We start from the raw sequence: 19,602 nt of genomic DNA on the forward strand, positions 1-19,602 counted from the left end.
TCAGCCCAGTCAATTTCTCCAACCCCACAATATAGTGAGAAATAAACCAGTGTTCGTCAATTTCACAAGATCAGTGTGTGGCCTTTATTTGTAATTGGCCAATTCTCCAACAGCAAGAGTATTTAATTTCCTGTCTGTATCAGTGGGTCAGCTTCCCGCTGCCTCAGCTCATCTGCTGCTCAGCTTTTATTAATAAACCCTTTATTAATAATTACAGCTTTTGCCGAGACAGGATTCAGGGTGACCTGATAGAGATGATCAGGATTATGGAGCTTTCTAACAAAGTGAATTGTGCAAGGTTGTTTCCGCTAAGCCAATATTGTACGTGCTCAGATTTCAGACAATCGTAAAAACTAGACTGTAGAATAGTGTCATACAGCACAGAAACAAACCCTTCAGCCCAATTTGTCCATGCCAGACAGATATCCTAAATTAATTTTGTCCCATTGCCAGCAATTGACCTATATTACTCTAAATCCTTCCTATTCACATACCCATCGAGATGCCTTTTAAATGTTGTTATTGTACCAGCCTCCACCACTTCCTCTGCCAATTCATTCCATACATGGACCATCCTCTGCACGAAAACGCTGCCCCACACATACCTTTTAAATCTTTTCCCCCTCACCTTAAACCTATGCCTTTTAAGTTTTGAACTTCCACCACTCTAGGGGTAAAGACATTGTCTATTCACCCTGTCCATGCCATTCATGATTTTATAAACCTCTATAAGGTCACCCCTCAGCCTCCGACGCTCCAGGGAAAACAACCCTAGCCTATTCAGCCTCTCCCTATAGCTCAAACCCTCTAATCCTGGCAACATCTTTGTAAATCTTTTCTGAACCCTTTCAAGTTTCACAACATCTTTCCTATAGAAGGGGGAGACCAGAATTGAATGCAGTATTCCAAAAGTGGCCTAACCAATGTCCTGTACAGCTGCAACATGACCTCCCAACTCCTGTACTCAATACTCTGACCAAGAAAGGAAAGCATACCAAACGCCTTCTTCACTATCTTATCTACCTGCACCTCTACTTTCAAGGAACTATGAACCTGCGCTCCAAGGTCTCTTTGTTCAGCAACACTCCCCAGGACTTTACTGTTAAGTGTATTAGTCCTGCCCTGATTTGCCTTTCCAAAATGCAGCACCTCACATTTATCTAAATTCATCTGCCATTCCTCAGCCCAGCGGCCTGTCTGATCAAAGTTCAGTTGTACTCTTCACCGTCCACTGAAACTCCATCTGATGTCATCTGCAAACTTACCAACCATTCCTCGTATGTTCACATCCAAATCATTTCTATAAATGAGAAAAAGCAGTGGACCCAGCACCGATTCTCCCAACACCTCGCTGGCTACAAAGGTTTTTTTTTTCCGCAGAAAGGTGCCAAACTGTTGAATTCTCTGCTGGAAGCTGATGACAGAGTGAATGTGCACTTGTTCAAAGAATATTGGATGCTTAAGAATGTAAGGGTCTGGGGGAGAGATGGTGAGTGGGATTCAAAATAACATTAAAGGAGAGGAGGTTAAAAGTAGAGGAGCTTTAAGAAGATAGTGGTGAGCAGGACTGGGCATCGGATTAAGTGATTGATGTGGAGAGAAATACAAGCTAAACCTGGAAGGGGTGGAATGGCCACAATGTGCTGGAACATTCTATGATTTCATGCTTGGCACAGGCAGATTCCCAGCCACACCAGCAACCTGCATTGCTTCTTGCAATGTTTAAAAATAAAATGCTGCACCCCCACTGTTTCATAGAATACACGAAGAACCTACTTGGTGAACAGATATTTGACATCTTGCAGCCAGGAGGTCCTGGATTCGGCCGAGTCTGTGCGCTGTTCGGAAGCTCCCCGTGGAGGGTTCGGAACGAAGAGAATGAGCAAGATGAGAACCACCAGTCCTACACACGGGGTCACCTGGGGAAGGGAGCAAATTGAATGTACTGCCCACTTAAATATTTCAAACCAATTCGGATATCAGTGTCAATGGTTGTTTTTTCAAATCTACAATTACAGATACAGCAGGATATTTCCGTGAGGATGATTTAAACCTAGAGTGATGCCTAGTGGACAACTATCCCAGAATGTATGCCCAAGAATTTTCTCACATGTTTCTGGCTCAGCTCGCCCCAGACTAGAGATGGAGCAGGATCAGCATTGTTGTTTGGGTAACGATCACCTGATTCACTCGGTGTTCCTCATTCCTGTTTTGCTAGTGTCACTGAGGAGAAGACAGTGTACGAGGCTGCATTCAGACAACATATAGAATGCTTTCACGTGAACATATTCACAGGTACCTGTTCCCTTTGACATATACCGACTGTGCCTGCACCAAGTCAGGCCCCAGCTCAGTGTTAACCAGCTTGTTGTGAGACTTGTCGAAGTCTGACACAATGTCTACCCTCTCCCTCAATGTTGGGGTGTCCTTGCAGCCAATAGTTCACATAAGGAGTGGTTTTGTTATTTAGTATAACCTACATCACACATTGGGCACTCCCAATTAGAGGGAATAAAGGAACCACTTCCTCAAGATTGTGCTGACAATAAAGCAAAATGGCCGACAGCAAATCAACAGCTTATATTCTTGGTCTAATTCTGCTGCAGAGAATACTTACAGAGAGAAGGGAAGCACTAATGTTATCTGTGAAACTATTCATTGTAGCTTAATCTTACACCAGACTCTGGGAGAGAGAGGGCAAGATCATGTGACATTGCATCATTTCCTGTACATGACTTTATTAGCATATCACAGCCTGAATTATAACTTTATACAAGATGTTATATCTCTCTCAATTTCTACATTTGATATTAGTGGAGTTGACAATTGAGGGAGATAGGATAAAGCCTGCCAATTCACATCGGCAAGTACAGGGATTGGGGATGCCATGTTACAGCTGAACAAGGTAAGGCCACGTTTGGAATACTGCGTACAATTCTGGTCCTCCTGCTGTACAGTGTTATTAAACTGAAAAGGGAGCAAAAAGGTTTACAAGGATGTCACTGAGACTGGAAGGTTTGAGTTATGAGGAGAGGCTGAATAGGCTGAGAGGTGGCATTATAGAGGTTTATAAAATCATGAGGGGTATGAATAGGGTGAATAGACAAAGTATTTTCCCCAGGGCAGAGAAGTCCAAAACGAGAGAGCATAGGTTTAAGGTAAGGGGGAAACATTGAGGTAGCTGATAGAAACAGAAACTGGGAACAGACCATTCAGCCCTTCAAGCCTGCTCTGCCATTCCATACTATCATGGACAATCACCTGCTGCAATGCCATATTCCAGCTTCCTCCCCTCAGTCCTTGATGCCTTTTAAAATCTAAAAGTTAATCTCTTTTTTGAATATACTCAGTGGCTTGGCCTCCACTATCCTCTCAGCGAAGAAATGTTTTCTCATCTCAGCCCCAAATCATAGAATCCCTTCAATGTGGGAGCATTGGCCATTTGGCCCATCGATTCCACACTGATGCTGTGAAGAGCATCCCACCCAGACCCACCTCCCCATCCTATTCCCTGCATTTCCCATGGCCAATCCCATAGCCTGCTTATCTCTAGGCACTATGAGCGATTTATCATGACTAATCCACCTAACCTACACATCTTTGAACTGTGGGAGGAAACCCATACAGACCTAGGGAGAATGTACAAACTCCACACAAACATTCACCCGAGACTGGAATCAAACCCAGGTTCCTGGCGCTACAAGGCAACAGTGCTGGCAACTGAGCCACCGTGCCATCCATGGTCTACCCCATAACCTGAGACTGTGACCCCTGGTTCTCGACACCCCAACCAGGGAAAATACCCTCCCTGCATTTAGTCGGCCTAGCCCTGTTAGAATTTTACATGTTTCAATCAGACTCTCTCTCCTCCTCCTAAACTCTAATGAATGCAGGCTTAGTCCAACCAATCTCTCCTGCCAGTCCTGCCATCCCCGGTATCAACCTAGTGAATCTCCATTGCACTCTCTCTACGGCCAGTATATTCTTCTTTGGATATGGAGACCACAATACTCCAGATGTGGTCCCACCAAGGCCCTGGATAGCGAGAATGGTGGAGCAGGCCCGATGGGCTGAATGGTCTCCTCCTGCTCCTACATTCCCATTTTAGCCCTATGGACAAAATCAACTTTAATCCATTGAGTTTCCACTTAAATATTCCTGTGCTCCCTGAAGGGTCTCTGCACCTGGGTGATGGATCGGATTCAGGATTCCCCTCTCTTGGAGGCAATTTGTTAATTTTACTGAGTAAAGGCCGAAGTCCTGTAAGGATTATACCATGTCAGTAACCACTGATTACAAATTTGGTCTTACCCTCATTGACCAGTGCCAGTCCCCGGATAGTTTCATTACACCGGATCCAAGTATATACCCCAGACCACTGCAACAGAACAAATAAAACACAGTTTCACTCTGTATTATCTCAATATTTCAACTCAACAAAGTTCATTCAGTACTACTGACCTGTAGTGATTGTAACAAGGTCAGCTAGGTCAGTTTCTTGAATGAGTTCCTTGGTCCAATCAGGGAGCCCTGGCTGACAGAGAGAAACAGGAGTATTCCCCACCCAACACCCACTCTCCCCTCCCACCAGCCCACCTTCACTTTTTCACATAAGCATTGCCTTTGAGGCTTTGTTTGTTAATGTTTCGCTCGCCACATGGGTGGTTTCCTGGTTGCAGAGAATATAGAATAAAGTATTCGCACAACGGTGGCTCTTTTTACTGTGTGACTACACATACACGCACAGCCACTGGTGATTTGGGGAAAATATTTTTAAAAAACAAACAGGAGTGTCAGAGAGGGTCCTCACTCTCAGGGCTGGCTCCAAGAAAAAAGAAAAGGAGAAACCAAATGGTGTGTCGGGGGTTCTGTTCTCTCTCCGAGCGGGCGGGGTCAGCGGCATGTATTTTGCACATGTAGGTAAAGGGTGTCTTGGTGACAGGACTTCGTAAAGTGATTTCAGACCTTTGTCTGACCCAATTCTGCCACATGACTCCTCCCAGCTTACATCAGTTGTTTCAATGGCAAAGCGCTGGACTCCACCTGAATCTGAGCTCATTAACAAATATGTTTTTTTTTCTTTGAATGTTTACAACGCTCACAAATATAGCCTCTTGGTCAATGATGCCAGTCATGATAACCATCACCGTTACCCTCAGTCTCTTAAAGTCACTGACTGGGGACAGCATTGATTAGGGTGGCATAGTGGCTCAGTGGTTATCACTGCTGCCTCACAGCATCAGGGTCCCAGGTTCGATTCCAGCCATGGGTGAATGTCTGTGTGGAGTTTGCACATTCTCCCTGTGTCTGTGTGGGTTTGCTCCGGTTTCCTCCCACAGTCCAAAAAATGTGCAGGTTAGGGGAATTGGTCACGCATAGGGCTCATGGATGTGTAGGTTAGGTGCATTAGTCAGGGGGAATGGGTCTGGGTGGGTTACTCTTCGGAGGGTCGGTGTGGACTTGTTGGGCCTGTTTCCTGACTGTAGGGATTCTATGAAAACTTCATCAACCAATGCAGCTAATTCTAATTAAAGGACTTAAACATATCTCACTGCTTGTTGGAAATAGATTCACTGTCCTATATATCCACCAAGATCCCAGGACTTCAACGGTAGACCAGTGATGCCTATATTTTATCTATGGAGTGATCTTACAGAGGTTTATAAAATCATAAGGGGCAAAGATAAGGTGAATAGCCAAGGTCTTTTCCCCAGGATTGGGGAGTCCAAAACGAGAGAGTATAGGTTTAAGGTCAAAGGGGAAAAATTTAATAGGAGCGCCAGGGGCAACCTTTTCACACAGGGTGGTGCGTATAAGGAACGAGTTGCCTGAGGAAGTAATAGAGATGAGTACAATGGCAACATTTAAAAGACGTTTGGACAGGTGCATGCATAGGCAAGGTTAAGAGGGATATGAGTCAAAACGTGGGGGTCTGGAAAAGCACAGCAGGTCAGGCAGCATCCAAGGAGTAGGAGAGTCAACGTATCGGGCATAAGCCCTCCGTCAGGAATGTGGGGTTCTTCCTCCAGTAGTTGGGTGGCTTGGATTTGGCAGTGGAGGAATCCCAGGACTTGAAAGTTCTTGGCGGAGTGGAAGGCAACTAGAGGAAGAATGCCTCAGCTCCCGCATTGGGACCCTTCAACCATACAGCATCAACATTGACTTCACTAATTTCCAAATCTTCCCTCCCCCCCATCTTATCCCAGATCCAACCCTCCAACTTAGCACTGCCCTCCTGACCTGTCTTACCTGTCCATTTTCCTTCGCACCTACCCACTCTGCCCTCCCTTCCAACCTATCACTATCATCCCCCCACCTGCATCTACTTATTGCCTTCCCAGCTACCATTAGCCCCACCCTCCAATTTATCTCTCATCCCCCTACCCCCAAAGCATTCCTAAAGGGCTCTTGTCCGAAACATCAATTCTCCTGCTCCTCGGATGCTGCCTGACTTGCTGTGCTTTTCCAGGACTGCATCTGCAGTCCTCACTCTCTCTTTATAGGCATATGGTCCAAACGCAGGTGAGTGGGACTAATTCAGTTCAAGAAACGCAGGCAGCATGGACGGGTTGGGCTGAAGGACCTGGTTCTATCCTGTATGACTATTTTTGGTTGACACCATTTTACGGAATGAATCATAGCCACATGTTTTGTTGAAAATTAACCTCTACGAAAACTATGATAAACCAGAAATTGTTTCAGATCTCCAGAGTCTGCAGTTCTTTATTTTACATTTGTATGTAAATCCTTCTATCTGCTTATTTTGTTTAAATCTTTAAAACGTTTGAGATGAAGAAAAGTGCTTGAACTACGAGGAGATTTTCTATTTGGCTGTGTCTCAATACTGAGCTGACATCCATCGGGGATACTCACTGGTTGGGAATGTCCCCATTGTCAAAGAGATGGAGACACCTTGGAGACAGCTCCATGAGAAACTATTCACCAAAAGATTAAAAACTGTGAAGAATATAACAAGAAACTAACTCAGCTCTCTTGCCCATTGACTTGGGATTTGAGTTAGGACCTGCCCTCAAGCAGGACACAGAGCACAGGACGCAGTCAGCACTGACTGACAGAGCAGTACATTTCCATGTTGTTGTTGATCATAAATTGTTTTTCTAAGGAGTTGAGTGTTATACCATAGAAAACACAATACGTTATTGACCTCTCTAAGAACATGGAGAGGCATTACAAAGTAAATACAGGTTGCGTCCCATCAAAATACATTCTCATTTGATCATGGAACTTTGAAGTAATGAAGGTGATTACATCGGACAGGCAGCACAAAAACAGGCCATTCAGCCCACTAGCTCATACTGAATGCTCCAATCAAGTCTCATTCCATCTTTTAAGTTTGCCATTATGACTCTTTTCTCCCTCATGTGCTGCTCTACTTTAGTCTTAATTAGATCTGTGCTGTTAATTTCAACCACTCACTGTGGTAGAGAGTTCAACGTTCTGACCAATTTTTGGCCCTCCTTGGTAATAATCTTACAAATGGCGAATCCCTACAGTGTGGAAGCAGGCCATTCAGCCCATCGAGTCCACACCGACTTTCCAAGGAGCAACCCACCTAGAACCACTCCCCTACCCAATTTGTGTAACCCTGCATTCCTCATGGCCAGTCCACCTAACCTGCACATTCCTGGACATTATGGGCAATTTGACATGGCCAATACGCCTAACCTGCACAGCTTTGGACTGTGGGAGGAAACCGGAGCACCCGGAGGAAACTCATGCAGAGAATGTGCAAACTGCACACAGACAGTCACCTGAGGGTGGAATCAAAGCCAGGGCCTGGTACTGTGAGGCAGCAGCATTAATCACTGAGCCAGTGTGCCACCCTTCTGATGCTTTCTCTCGTCACTTTAGAGGGTGTATCAGAAGCAGCCAGCAATCGTCGATCATTTTGAATTTGTAGATCTGTAGTGGAGTATGAGTGAGCCTGTGGGAAGGGGGCGAGCTCAGTCTGGGTGCAGGTCTAGACACAACTCCCATTTAAAATCATGGTGTTACCATTGTCCTGTGAAGAGGTGGGTGGTTGCCTCCAAGTGTTTGAATGGTGAGCCAGACTGGTGCCATGTTACCCTTTCCCATCTGTCCTGGTGGGCACCCATCAGCAAAAGTCACATTGGTTAAAACAATTCCCCACCACCTCTGGTTATTCTGCCGAATTGAGGAATGCAGCTATGCTGTGAGAATCTTCTGGAAGGTTCGGTGGCTCCAGCTGTTGGAGTCCAAGCCAATTTGTCATTTTTAATCCCAAAGAGATGTTAGAAACACAGAAAATAAGAGTAGGCCATTCAGCCCCTCTGGCCTGCTCCATTAAAATTCTGGCCGATCAGCCATCTCAGTACCCTGTCACTGCTTTCTCCCCCATACCTACTAGCCCTATGATCTATATCTAACTCCTTCTTAAGAGTATTCAATGTTTTAGCCTGAACTGTTTTCTGTAGAAGTGAATTCCACAGGCTCACCATCCTCAGAGTGAAAACTGAGGTCTGGTGATCCCTGGTTCTGGATTCCTGGGAACATCCTTCTACCTCGTCCTGTTAAGAGTTTTATAGGTGTTGACCGACACACCTTGAAATCATTAAAATGATTGTTATCATACACTCAGTATTAGAGAGACGGGAAAATGCATCATGAACACACATACCTTCCCACTGGGATGGCAATGTAGAAGATGGAGATCATCAAGGTCCTTGCATCATCCACAAAGAGGTCAGCAATGATAGTGGGGGCAATGGTGGAGTAACTGGCTTCTCCAACACCAACCAACGCTCGGCACAAGATCAGCACCCAGAAATACTAAAGAGAAAAATCATTGAGATGTGATGGTGGGTAGGTGGAAGATAAAGACATAGTCGCAGACTTTGCTCGGCATGGCCAGTTGTGGTGAGTGAACGAACTGCCGCTTCCTCCTCTGAACTCCCACAGCTCAATCCACACACTGACGTGAAATGAATCCAGCAGTTCCAACAGGCAGCAACGCACAATCAAACTACATGCAAACTGATATTAATCTGGGAATGAAAGCAGGTGGCCAAAATGTGTGACAGGATGTGGCAGAGAATGGAGGAAGAATAGTGCAGCTGAAACTAGAAGTAATAAAGTCACTATAGTCTTACCAGACCATAGGACTGCTCTCTTGTTGGAGAGAGAGAGAGACGACTGGTGGTGGTTTAACCTGAGGGTCACTACACCTCAGGCAAAGGGCGAGGTTGAGAAGGAGAGTCCTTCACAGTAACCTCAGTTGGTGTGGGGATTGAAACAAAACTGTTGGCATCGGAAAAGAGTGAACTGACCCCAAGTAAGTAATAAGTGGTTTAAGAAGTCAAAGCTTAAGGCTTTTTATCTGAAAGCATACAACACTTAGAGTCACAGAGTCACAGAGATGTACAGCATGGAAACAGACCCTTCGGTCCAACCTGTCCATGCCGACCAGATATCCCAACGCAATCTAGACCCACCTGCCAGCACCCGGCCCATATCCATCCAAACCCTTCCTATTCATATACCCATAACTGTGCAGGTGCTCTCTCTCTCTCTCTCCTGCAATGACCTCACCATTTGTTACAAGACAAACCAATTAAAGGCACAAATAGAAATAAATGAATACAACTTGATAGCTATTGCAAAGACATTGGAGCAAGGTGTCGGAGACTGGGAACTCAGTATTCAACAGAAGGGTAGGCAAAAAAGAGTAAGTAAAGAAGGTGAAGTAGCTTTTTAATTAGAGAGTGTGAATAGTGATGTAGATGCAATAGAGCTTGATGTGGAATCAATTTGGGTGAAGTAAGGAATAGCAAGGGAAAGAAGTTATTCTATAGACCCCAAATAGATATCTTGCTGTAAGAAAGAGAATTAATTACGAATTAATGGAGGGGTGACCAAAGGGCATTACAATTGTTGTGGGTGATAATAATGCAAATATTGTCTGGACAAATCAGATGGACGAGGGTGACATGGAAGACAAATTTGTAGGGTGCGTCAGAAACGGGTTTCTCAAAACTGTACATTGCAAAACCTGCATGGATTATTTTTGATCTAGCAACACTATAAATATATATCTCACTCTATCTCAAAGATAAGAGATAAGTAACATGTAAATGGGAGAAAAGATCTTTTAATAGTTTCTGCTATGAGAGACAAAGTATTTGATAAACTAATCGGACAAAAAAGTCTCTCGGACCTGATGCCCTGTATCCAAGTGTTTTAAAGGAAATGGCTGCAGAGATTGGGGAAAATGTTCCAGAACTCACTGCATTCTGGGTATGTTCCAACTGATTGGCAAACTACCAATGTGACAGCCCTGTTTACAGCAGGATGGAGGTAGAAAGTAGCAAACTATCAGCCTCTGTGCCTAACATCTATGATGCAGCTCAGTGGTTAACACTGCTGCCTCACGGCGTCAGGGACCCAGGTCTGTGTGAAGTTTACACATTCTCCTCGTGTCTGTGTGGGTTCCCTCTGGGTGCACCACCTTCCTCCCACAGTCCAAAGATGTGCAGGTTAGGTGAATTGGTCATGCTACATTGCCCCATCGTGTCCAGGGATGTGCAGGCTAGGTGGACTAGCCATGGGAAATGCAACGTTATTAGGGATGCTCTTTGGAGGATCGGTGTGGACTCAACGGGCTGAATGGCCTGCTTCCACACTGTATGATCATTGGGGAAAACACTGGGCCCATTAATACGAAAGAAATAGCAGGACATTTCAAAAAGCTTAACACAATCAAACAGCATCAAGATTTTGTGAGATGGAAATTTGCTAAGAGATCTTTGAGGTTTTAAGAAGCAAGAGTTATTCAGGGGGAATCAATAGATGTAGTTTATTTGGATTTTCAAAAGACATTCAATAAGGTGCCAAACAAAAGGTCATTTTGATCTTTTGGTAAATCTTTGTTGCACAAGATGGGAGCTCGTAGTATTGAGGGTAACGTATCAGCACCGATTGAGGATTAGTTCACACATGGAAGGAAGAGAGTTGAGATTAATATGTCTTTTTCAGGTTTGAGAGACTTAACTAGTGGACTGGCACAAGGATCAGTCCTAAGGCCTCAATTATTGGGGAGACCGGCCGCCTACTCGCAGAGCGCTTCAGAGAATATCTCCGGGACACCCGCACCAATCAACCCCACTGCCCCGTGGCCGAACATATCAATTCCTCCTCCCACTCTGCCGAGGATATGCAGGTCATGCATCTCCTCTACCACCACTCCTTCACCACCGACACCTGGAAGAAGCCTCAGAACCCTTCAACCCCAGGGCATCAATGTGGACTTCATCAGTTTCCTCATTTCCCCTCCCCCCATCTTACACCAGTTCCAACCTTCCAGCTCAGCACCGTCCTCATGACCTGCCTCATCTGTCTATCTTCCTTCCCACCTATCCGCTCCACCCTCCTCTCTGACCTATCACCTTTACCCCCACCTCCATCCACTTATTGTACTCTCAGCTACCTTCCTCCCCAGCCCCACTCCTTCCCCCCATTTATCTCTCCACCCCTGAGGTTGCCAGCCCCATTCCTGATGAAGGGCTTTTGCCCGAAACATCAATTTTCCTGCTCCTCGGATGCTGCCTGACCTGCTGTGCTTTTCCAGCACCACTCTAATCTTGACTCAATTATTTACTGTTTACATGAATGACTTGGAGGAGGGAACAGAATGTAGTGTATCCAAATTTGCTGCTGATATAAATACAGGCAGGAACAGATGTTGTGACAGCATCAGGAATCCACAAGGGGATATAGATAGATTGGGCAAAAACAGTGCTGATGGAGTTTAGTGTTGGAAAGTGTGAGTTTCTTCAGGAAGAATCAAAATGCAGACTCTTACAAAAATGGAGTGAGACACCAAAAAAGTGCAGTGCAGTGGGACCTGAGTGTTCTTGTCCATCAAATACCAACAGTTAGCATGCAGGTGCAGCAAATAATTGAGAAATCAAATGGAGTTCCAGCCTGTATTGCAAGGAGCTTGGAGTTTAAAACTAGGGAAGTCTTGTTCCAGACAGGATGAGGTTGGTGAGGTCACACCTGATATACTGTGCACGGTTTTGGTCCCATGTTTAAGAAGTTCGTACTGGAGGCTGTTCCAAAGTGATTCAATATAATAATTCCTGGGATGAAGCAACTGACTTGTCAAGAATGGCTCAACAGGTTAGGCTTTTATTCGTTAGAACTTAGAAGAATAAGGGTTAATCTTATTGTAACAAACAAGATTCTGAGTGGTTTGACAAGTTAGATGGCGAGAAGATGTTTCCACTAGTGAGGGAATTTCGAACTACCAACATAATTACAGAATAAGAGAACACTCAAAATTGAGTTGCAAAGGAAGTTATTTTCTGGAATTCTCTACCCCAGAGAGTTGTGAAAGTCTAAATCACTGAAAGTGTTGAAAGAGGAGCTAGATGTATTTTTGAAAACTTGGGCCGTTGAGGGCAATGGTGAGCTGATACACAAGAGGAGTTGAGGACTGGGATAGATCAGCCAGGAATTTGCTAAGTAGCAGGTAAGGCTTGAGGGGCTGAATGGTCTACTATTGCTTTAATTCTTATGTTCTTACGAGTCACAACCAAGAAATAGTTAACAGATGGTTGCCGATTAGCAAATGCTGAGCATCAGCTACTTCCAATCTGCATTAATGACTTAGAGAGTAATGTATCCACATTTGCCAATGATAAAAAGTTAGATAGGATAGTGAACAGTGAAGAGTACATAACAGTCCACAAAGGTGGGTTAAGGAAGTGGGCAAAATGGTATGAGATGGAATATAATATGTAGGGAAGGTGAGCTTAATCACTTTGAAGTACAGTAAACCTAACATTTTTAAACAGTGGAAACTTTTTCAACACTGGGAACCAAAGCAATTCTTCTGTGCCGGTAACAGAAAATCAGCACACAGCGCAAGGAATTAGGAAGTCAAATGGCAAGTTGTGTTTCATATCAAGGATGTACAGTACAAAAGGAAGGAAGTCCTGCTAAAGTTGTGCAGGACTTCAGTGAGACCACAGCCGGAGTACATTGCATAGTTTTGCTCGTCATAAAAGTCATACAGCATGGAAACTAAACCTCCGGTGCAACCAGTCCATGGCGACCATGTTCCCAAACTAAACTAGTCCCACCTGCCTGCCCTGGCCCATATCGCTCCAAACCTTTCCTATTCATATATTAATCCAAATGTCTTTTAAATGTTGTAACTGTACCTATATATACCAGTTTCTCTGGCAGTTCATTCCACACACGAACCACCCTGTTTTAAAAAAAAGTTGCCCCGCATGTTCTTTTTAAATCTTTCTCCTCTCGCCTTAAAAGTATGTGCCCTAGTTCTGAACTCCCTCACCCTAGGGAGAAGACCCATGTCATTCAACTTTATTAATGCCTCTCATGATTTTATAAACCTCAATAAGATCACCCCTCAACATTCTATGCTCTAGTGAAAGAAGTCCTAGCCTTTCCAGTCTATTTTTATATCTCAAACTCTCCATTCCCAGCAACATTTCAAAGCAATATACTTCGTTTAGAGGTGGTAGAACTAGGTTTACCAGGGTTTATCCTGGTTGTTCCTATGATGGAGGCTGAGTAAGTTGGGCCAACAATTTCTGCAGTTCAGACAAGGAAGGGTGGTATCATGTAAGATTCTGGTGAGGCTGACAAGGTATATCCTGAGACACAATCTTCTCTGCAGGGGAATCTTGAACACAAGGCACAGCTAAGGAGGAGATCATATAGGACTGAGATGGAGAGAAATTTCTTAAGTTGTGATTCTTTACAAGTCTTTACCCTAGAGTGTTGTGGATGCTCCATTAGTGAACATATTTAAATCGGAGACAGTTTTTTAAAAATCTCGCTTAAGGACCTAAAGCAAAGAGTGGGTGCGTGGAATGCACTGCCAGTGGTGGTAGTAGAGTCAGAGGCATTAGGAACAGTTAAGTGACTGCTGGACAACCACATGGATGGCAGTAAATTGAGGGGTGTGTAGGCTAGGTTGATCTTAGAGTAAGATAAATGCTCGGCACTGCATCATGGGCCAAAGGGCCTGTACTGTGCTGTACTGTTCTATGTTCTATGGCACAGGAATCGTAGTAAGCTGTGTGGACCCGCTGATCTCCTGTGCCAATCTGATTATTGACCTTAGTTCCATCTTTCTCTCCCATTCCCATATTTCTTGTGTTCCCCAGAAAGGTTAAACATCCATCATTTAGGGAATTTATCAGATCCTGAGGTTTTGGAACGGTTTCGGTCTCTTAGATTTCCTGATTATTTGCTGATATTAATTATTTTAGATATTAATTAAGTCCCTAGCTATAAACATCCCATTGATTCACCTTGATTTCAGGTGTGTAATTTATCTCTTCCATTATGAAGACAGACAAAATATTTGTCCGCCATCTCTATCATTTCCTCCTTCGCCAGGATACTTTTTCCTGTTTTCACTTCCAATGGTCCAATATTTACTTTAGCTACTCTCCTCCTTCTTATTTACCAATTCAAATTCTTCCTATCATTTGTGATTTGTCTGGCCAGATTATACCCTCCTATTCTACAATTTCCCTTTTTATCAACTCTTGGTCACTCTTTATCAGTCTATACATTTTTTTTATTTCCAAGCATGACAGCTTGGTATGCCAACTACTCTGCCCAAGACCAGAAGAAATTACAGAGTAGTGAACGCAGTCCAGTCCATCATACAAACTAGCCGTCCTTTCATTGACTCAGTTTATACTTCCTACTGCCTTGGTAAAGCAACCAACATAATCAAACCCCTCCCACCCTGGTTATATTCTCTTCCATCAGGCAGGAGATACAAAAGTTTGAAAACACGTACTAACAGATTCAAGAACAGCTTCTTCCCCGTAAGTTATCAGACATGTGAACAGACCTCTCATATGTTACAGTTGATCGTTCTCTGCACCTTCTCTTTGGCTGTAACGGTATATTCTGCATTCTGTTCTGTTAGCCTGATGTACTTATGATTTGCCTGAACAGGCCCAAAACAATATTTTTCACTGTATTTTGGTACATGTGGCAATAATAAAGCAAATCAAATTTATAGCAGCCAGTTTTTAAAGCAAAAACTGGTTGGCAGTCATGGTAGGCAAGTGCACATAGGAATATCGAAAACGCTAATACAAAGGATTTCATTCACTGTCTCAAACCTTAACGAGTAATTCATTAAAATAAAAGTAAGTTGGCATACAGACTTAGTGACGAAGGATCCTGCCAGTGTCACGGCGCACCAAATGAGTATTCCAACGAACATGAGGACTTTCCTGTTGTACCGATCACCCAGGTAACCAAACAAAGGAGCCAATATCATGTAGCTGCAGATGAAGACTGAACATAACAAGCAAGTCAATGATAAAACAGTCATCTCAACATCTGGCCAACAAATTGCAGATCAGCGACGGCACAGCATCTGTACGCAACATGTCCAAATATCTTGCCACCTTCAGGGATAAGGCTGTGGCTCAGATATAGAACTCTGACCCCTGAACAAAAAGGATCTGGGTTCGACTTCCACTCGAGGGAGTCGAGCATGTTATCTAAGCTGTGCAGAACTGAGAAGGTGCTGCATTGATGGAGAACTGAGGGGGTGCTGAATTGATGGAGAACTGAGGGGGTGCTGCATTGATGGAGAACTGAGGGGGTGCTGCATTGATGGAGAACTGAGGGGGTACTGAATTGATGGAGAACTGAACGGGTGCTGCATTGATGGAGAACTGAGGGGGTGCTGCATTGATGGAGAACTGAGGGGGTGCTGCATTGATGGAGATGCTACCTTTCAGACTCGGTGCTTCATTGAGACAGAATACTGCGGGTGCTCGAGCACTGAAGAGTTGTACAGAAATTGAGATGTTTCCCTGGCCACAGATATGACCAGACCTGCTGAGTTTCTCCAGCTTTTTTTTTAAAACATTGGACTGAGGTCCTGCCTGATATCAAAACATTCCCTGGCCTCTACTTTGGGGAAAAGCAGGGAGTCCTCTCTCAAACATGAGTGAAGCAGTGATGTTTGGTGTGTGTGTGTATGTGTGTGTATGTATGTGTGTGTATGTATGTGTGTGTATATGTGTGTGTGTGTGTGTGTGTGTGTGTGTGTGTGTGTGGTGTGGTGTGTGTGTGTGTGTTTGTGAGAGAGATTACAGAATGGAAGTTAACTGCCATGCTTCCCTTCATTGTAAAGCTGACTATACAAGTAGTTGTAAAATAGTTTGAAACAACCCGAGGCTCTCTCAGGTGCTATATAAATGAAAGTTTTGTTTCCTTTCATTCAATAGATAACAGTTGACCAATAGAAGGAGGCCATTTCAGAACTAATCCCATTTATCATTGTCCCACATTCTTCCCTTAGCTGTATATTTTCCTCCACTTATCCAACTTTTTCTTAGAAAACACAAAGGTCCTGAATCATAGAATTTTACAATACAGAAGAGGCCATTTGACCCGTTGTGTCAGTACTGGCTCTTGATAGAGCTACCCATTCTGGATCAGTGGTGCTGGAAGAGCACAGCAATTCAGGCAGCATCCGAAGACAGGCAAAATCGACGTTTCAGGCAAAAGCCCTTCATCAGGAATAAAGGCAGAGAGCCTGAAGCATGGAGAGATAAGCTAGAGGAGGGTGGGGGTGGGGAGAGAGTGGCATAGAGTACAATAGGTCAGTGGGGAAGGAGATGAAGGTGATAGGTCAGGGAGGAGAGGGTGGAGTGGATAGGTGGAAAAGGAGCTGGGCAGGTTGGACAAGTCCGGACAGGTCAGGGGATCGAAGCTAGGATGAGGTGGGGGAAGGGGAAATGAGGAAGCTGTTGAAATCCACATTGATGCCCTGGGGTTGCAGTGTTCCGCGGCGGAAGATGAGGCGTTCTTCCTCCAGGCGTCTGGTGGTGAGGGAGCGGCGGTGGAGGAGGCCCAGCACCTCCATATCCTCGGCAGAGTGGGAGGGGGAGTTGAAATGTTGAGCCACTGGGCGATGTGGTTGATTGGTGCGGGTGTCTCGGAGGTGTTCCCTAAAGCGCTCTGCTAGGAGGTGTCCAGTCTCCCCAATGTAGTGGAGTCCGCATCGGGAGCAACGGATACAATAGATGATATTAGTGGATGTGCAGGTAAAAGTTTGATGGATGTGGAAGGCTCCTTTAGGGCCTTGGATGGAGGTGTGGGCACAGGTTTTACAGTTCCTGCGGTGGCAGGGGAAAGTGCCAGGATGGGAGGGTGGGTTGTAGGGGGGCGTGGACCTGACCAGGTAGTCACGGAGGGAACGGTCTTTGCGGAAGGCGGAGAGGGGTGGGGATGGAAATATATCCCTGGTGGTGGGGTCTGTTTGGAGGTGGCGGATGATTTGGTTTATGCGAAGGTTGGTAGGGTGGAAGGTGAGCACCAGGGGCGTTCTGTCCTTGTTGCGGTTGGAGGGGTTGGGTCTGAGGGCGGAGGTGCGGGATGTGGATGAGATGCGTTGGAGGGCATCTTTAACCACGTGGGAAGGGAAATTGCGGTCTCTAAAGAAGGAGGCCATCTGGTGTGTTCTATGGTGGAACCGCTCCTCCTGGGAGCAGATACGGCGGAGGCGGAGGAATTGGGAATACGGGATGGCATTTTTGCAAGAGGTAGGGTGGTACCCATTCTCCAGCCCTATCTCCATAGCCCTTCTATTTATCAACCTATTGTGGGGCAAAGAGTCCGTCTTAAAGCCGGTGCACTGGGTCTGAGTCCACTCGAGGGCCAAAACAGTGGTGTTTGTCACATGACCAAACAGGTCCAGTATTGACCTGTAAATCCTGCCCACACACCAACAGCAGGCCATCACAGTAGGTGAGATTCCTGGTCAGTCTTGTGATGGCAAATTGGGCCCTGTCCTGTTGCTATCCTTCACTCGAGTGTAAACGTGTTTCATAGCAACGGAAAGACCTCCTTGGGTGTGACTGATCGGATGTTTAGCATGGTTGGTGATAAGATCCCTGCTCTGACTGCAGTTATTCCAAACCTGTTTCTTTCTTGGACCTGGGCCAAGGACTAAGAACGAATATTTTATATTCAAGGTAAATATCTGAGATATTTTCTAATCAACTAGTTCAGAAATGTTTAGTAAATGTCTCTGGAGTAGAGGGTCTTGACCCTGGGCCTCTTGGTGCAGAGATAGGGACACTAACACTGCTCACAAGAGCCCTAAGCCTAGGTGAATATACAGTAGTTTTTGATGCATACATTTGCATTTGAATGATATTGTAAAATCCAGAAAATGTCAAAATTCCAAAAATGACTTGGTCCCAAGCCTCCTAGTCTGAAGAGGGCATTGTTTAATTATTTTACCATGAGATTGCCCTGTCATTTCAAGGGTTAGTCGGGAACAGCTCAACACTGTCTGTAATTGTCGTGGAATTTCTGACCTTCCAGTTTTATTGGTCTCAGGAAGTTCTAGAAATAGTTATAAAACACGGGACTAGGAGAAAGGGAAACTGTACAGCTTAGAAGGAATACTGGAAAATTGTGTTCCTCACACTTACCTGTCTGTAATAGACCAGCAGAGGAGTCGCTTATTTTAAAGTAGTCCTGAATGCCATCCAAGATACCTGTGAGAGACAAACACTAATTCAGTAAGTGATCTAGGTTTGTTCAATATATTGTTTCAGTTGTATGACACAGATCTTTTGTTATAAATTCTGTGTCTTATGGTCCTGCTCCATAGCTACCTGATGAAGGAGCAGCCCTCTGAAAGCTAGTACTTCCAAATAAACCTACTCAACTATAAACTGGCGTTGTGTGATTTTTAAACTGTGTCCACCCCAGTCCCACACTGGCACCTCCACATCATAACATCCTACAGAACCACACTACTGATCAGGAGCAAGGTCATGGAGACTTGTGTTTAGTTCAAGTCTCAGCCACACCCACACCGTTACCTTAACAGATCCCCCCACTGAATATACCCAGCTCTATCTACATATATGCACTGTCTCCATACACACTGTTATGGACCGGACCAGACCTGACCCTCTCAAAATATATTAAGATGGTTGTCTAGACTCTAACTTTTTCTTATTTTACAAGTGTAAGGTACAGCATTCCAGATGCAACATGATTGGTCAAACTACCAGATTTGAAGCAAAACACACTTTATACACACATACTAGTTCAAATACAAGAAAATGAAGAATAACAAAAAGAATTGGAAAACTTAACAGAATAACAATTTGGTTAACTACCGCACAGTTAACTGTTCCAATACAGTCACGTGCCATAAACACACCCTGGGTTAAAGGCAAATTCAGGGAAACAGGCAAATCCAGCAGCCCAGGAGGAAAAACATCCAGAGAAAACTCAGAGACTGAGTGTAGCAGCCTGGAGAGATGTACTGGAGCTTCCAACCCTGCTGAGATGCCAGCAACAATCGCTGCTTCTGAAAGCCAAAGAAACTAAAACTCCTCCTCATGTGGCTGTCGGACCACACCCATTAAGGCTGTTCCTATTCTTTCAACTTTTCTTTAAAACCCCAAGGCCTCACAAGCTTTTTATGAGTTTTCAACAGACAGTTCAGTGCCTCTTTGTTTAAAACCTTTCTTTAAAAATAATGACAAACTGGGCCTCTTAAAACCATAGTATCGTCACCAA

General features: G+C 44.6%; 1 protein-coding gene across 1 annotated transcript in view; it reads right to left on the reverse strand.

Annotated features, from left to right (window-relative positions):
* LOC122564163 (protein spinster homolog 3-like) overlaps positions 1 to 19,602 on the reverse strand; it is a 120,439-nt gene that overhangs the window by 77,056 nt on the left and 23,781 nt on the right. The window contains exons 2-6 of the mRNA XM_043718810.1: positions 18,498 to 18,563; positions 15,200 to 15,336; positions 8,660 to 8,811; positions 4,312 to 4,378; positions 1,777 to 1,919 (exon numbers count right to left, since the gene is read on the reverse strand). Of these exons, the coding sequence (XP_043574745.1) occupies positions 1,777 to 1,919; positions 4,312 to 4,378; positions 8,660 to 8,811; positions 15,200 to 15,336; positions 18,498 to 18,563 (565 nt within the window). The remainder of the gene's footprint in view (positions 1 to 1,776; positions 1,920 to 4,311; positions 4,379 to 8,659; positions 8,812 to 15,199; positions 15,337 to 18,497; positions 18,564 to 19,602) is intronic.

The sequence above is a fragment of the Chiloscyllium plagiosum genome, chromosome 28 (assembly GCF_004010195.1).
Source record: "Chiloscyllium plagiosum isolate BGI_BamShark_2017 chromosome 28, ASM401019v2, whole genome shotgun sequence".
NCBI classification, from domain to species: Eukaryota; Metazoa; Chordata; class Chondrichthyes; order Orectolobiformes; family Hemiscylliidae; genus Chiloscyllium; species Chiloscyllium plagiosum.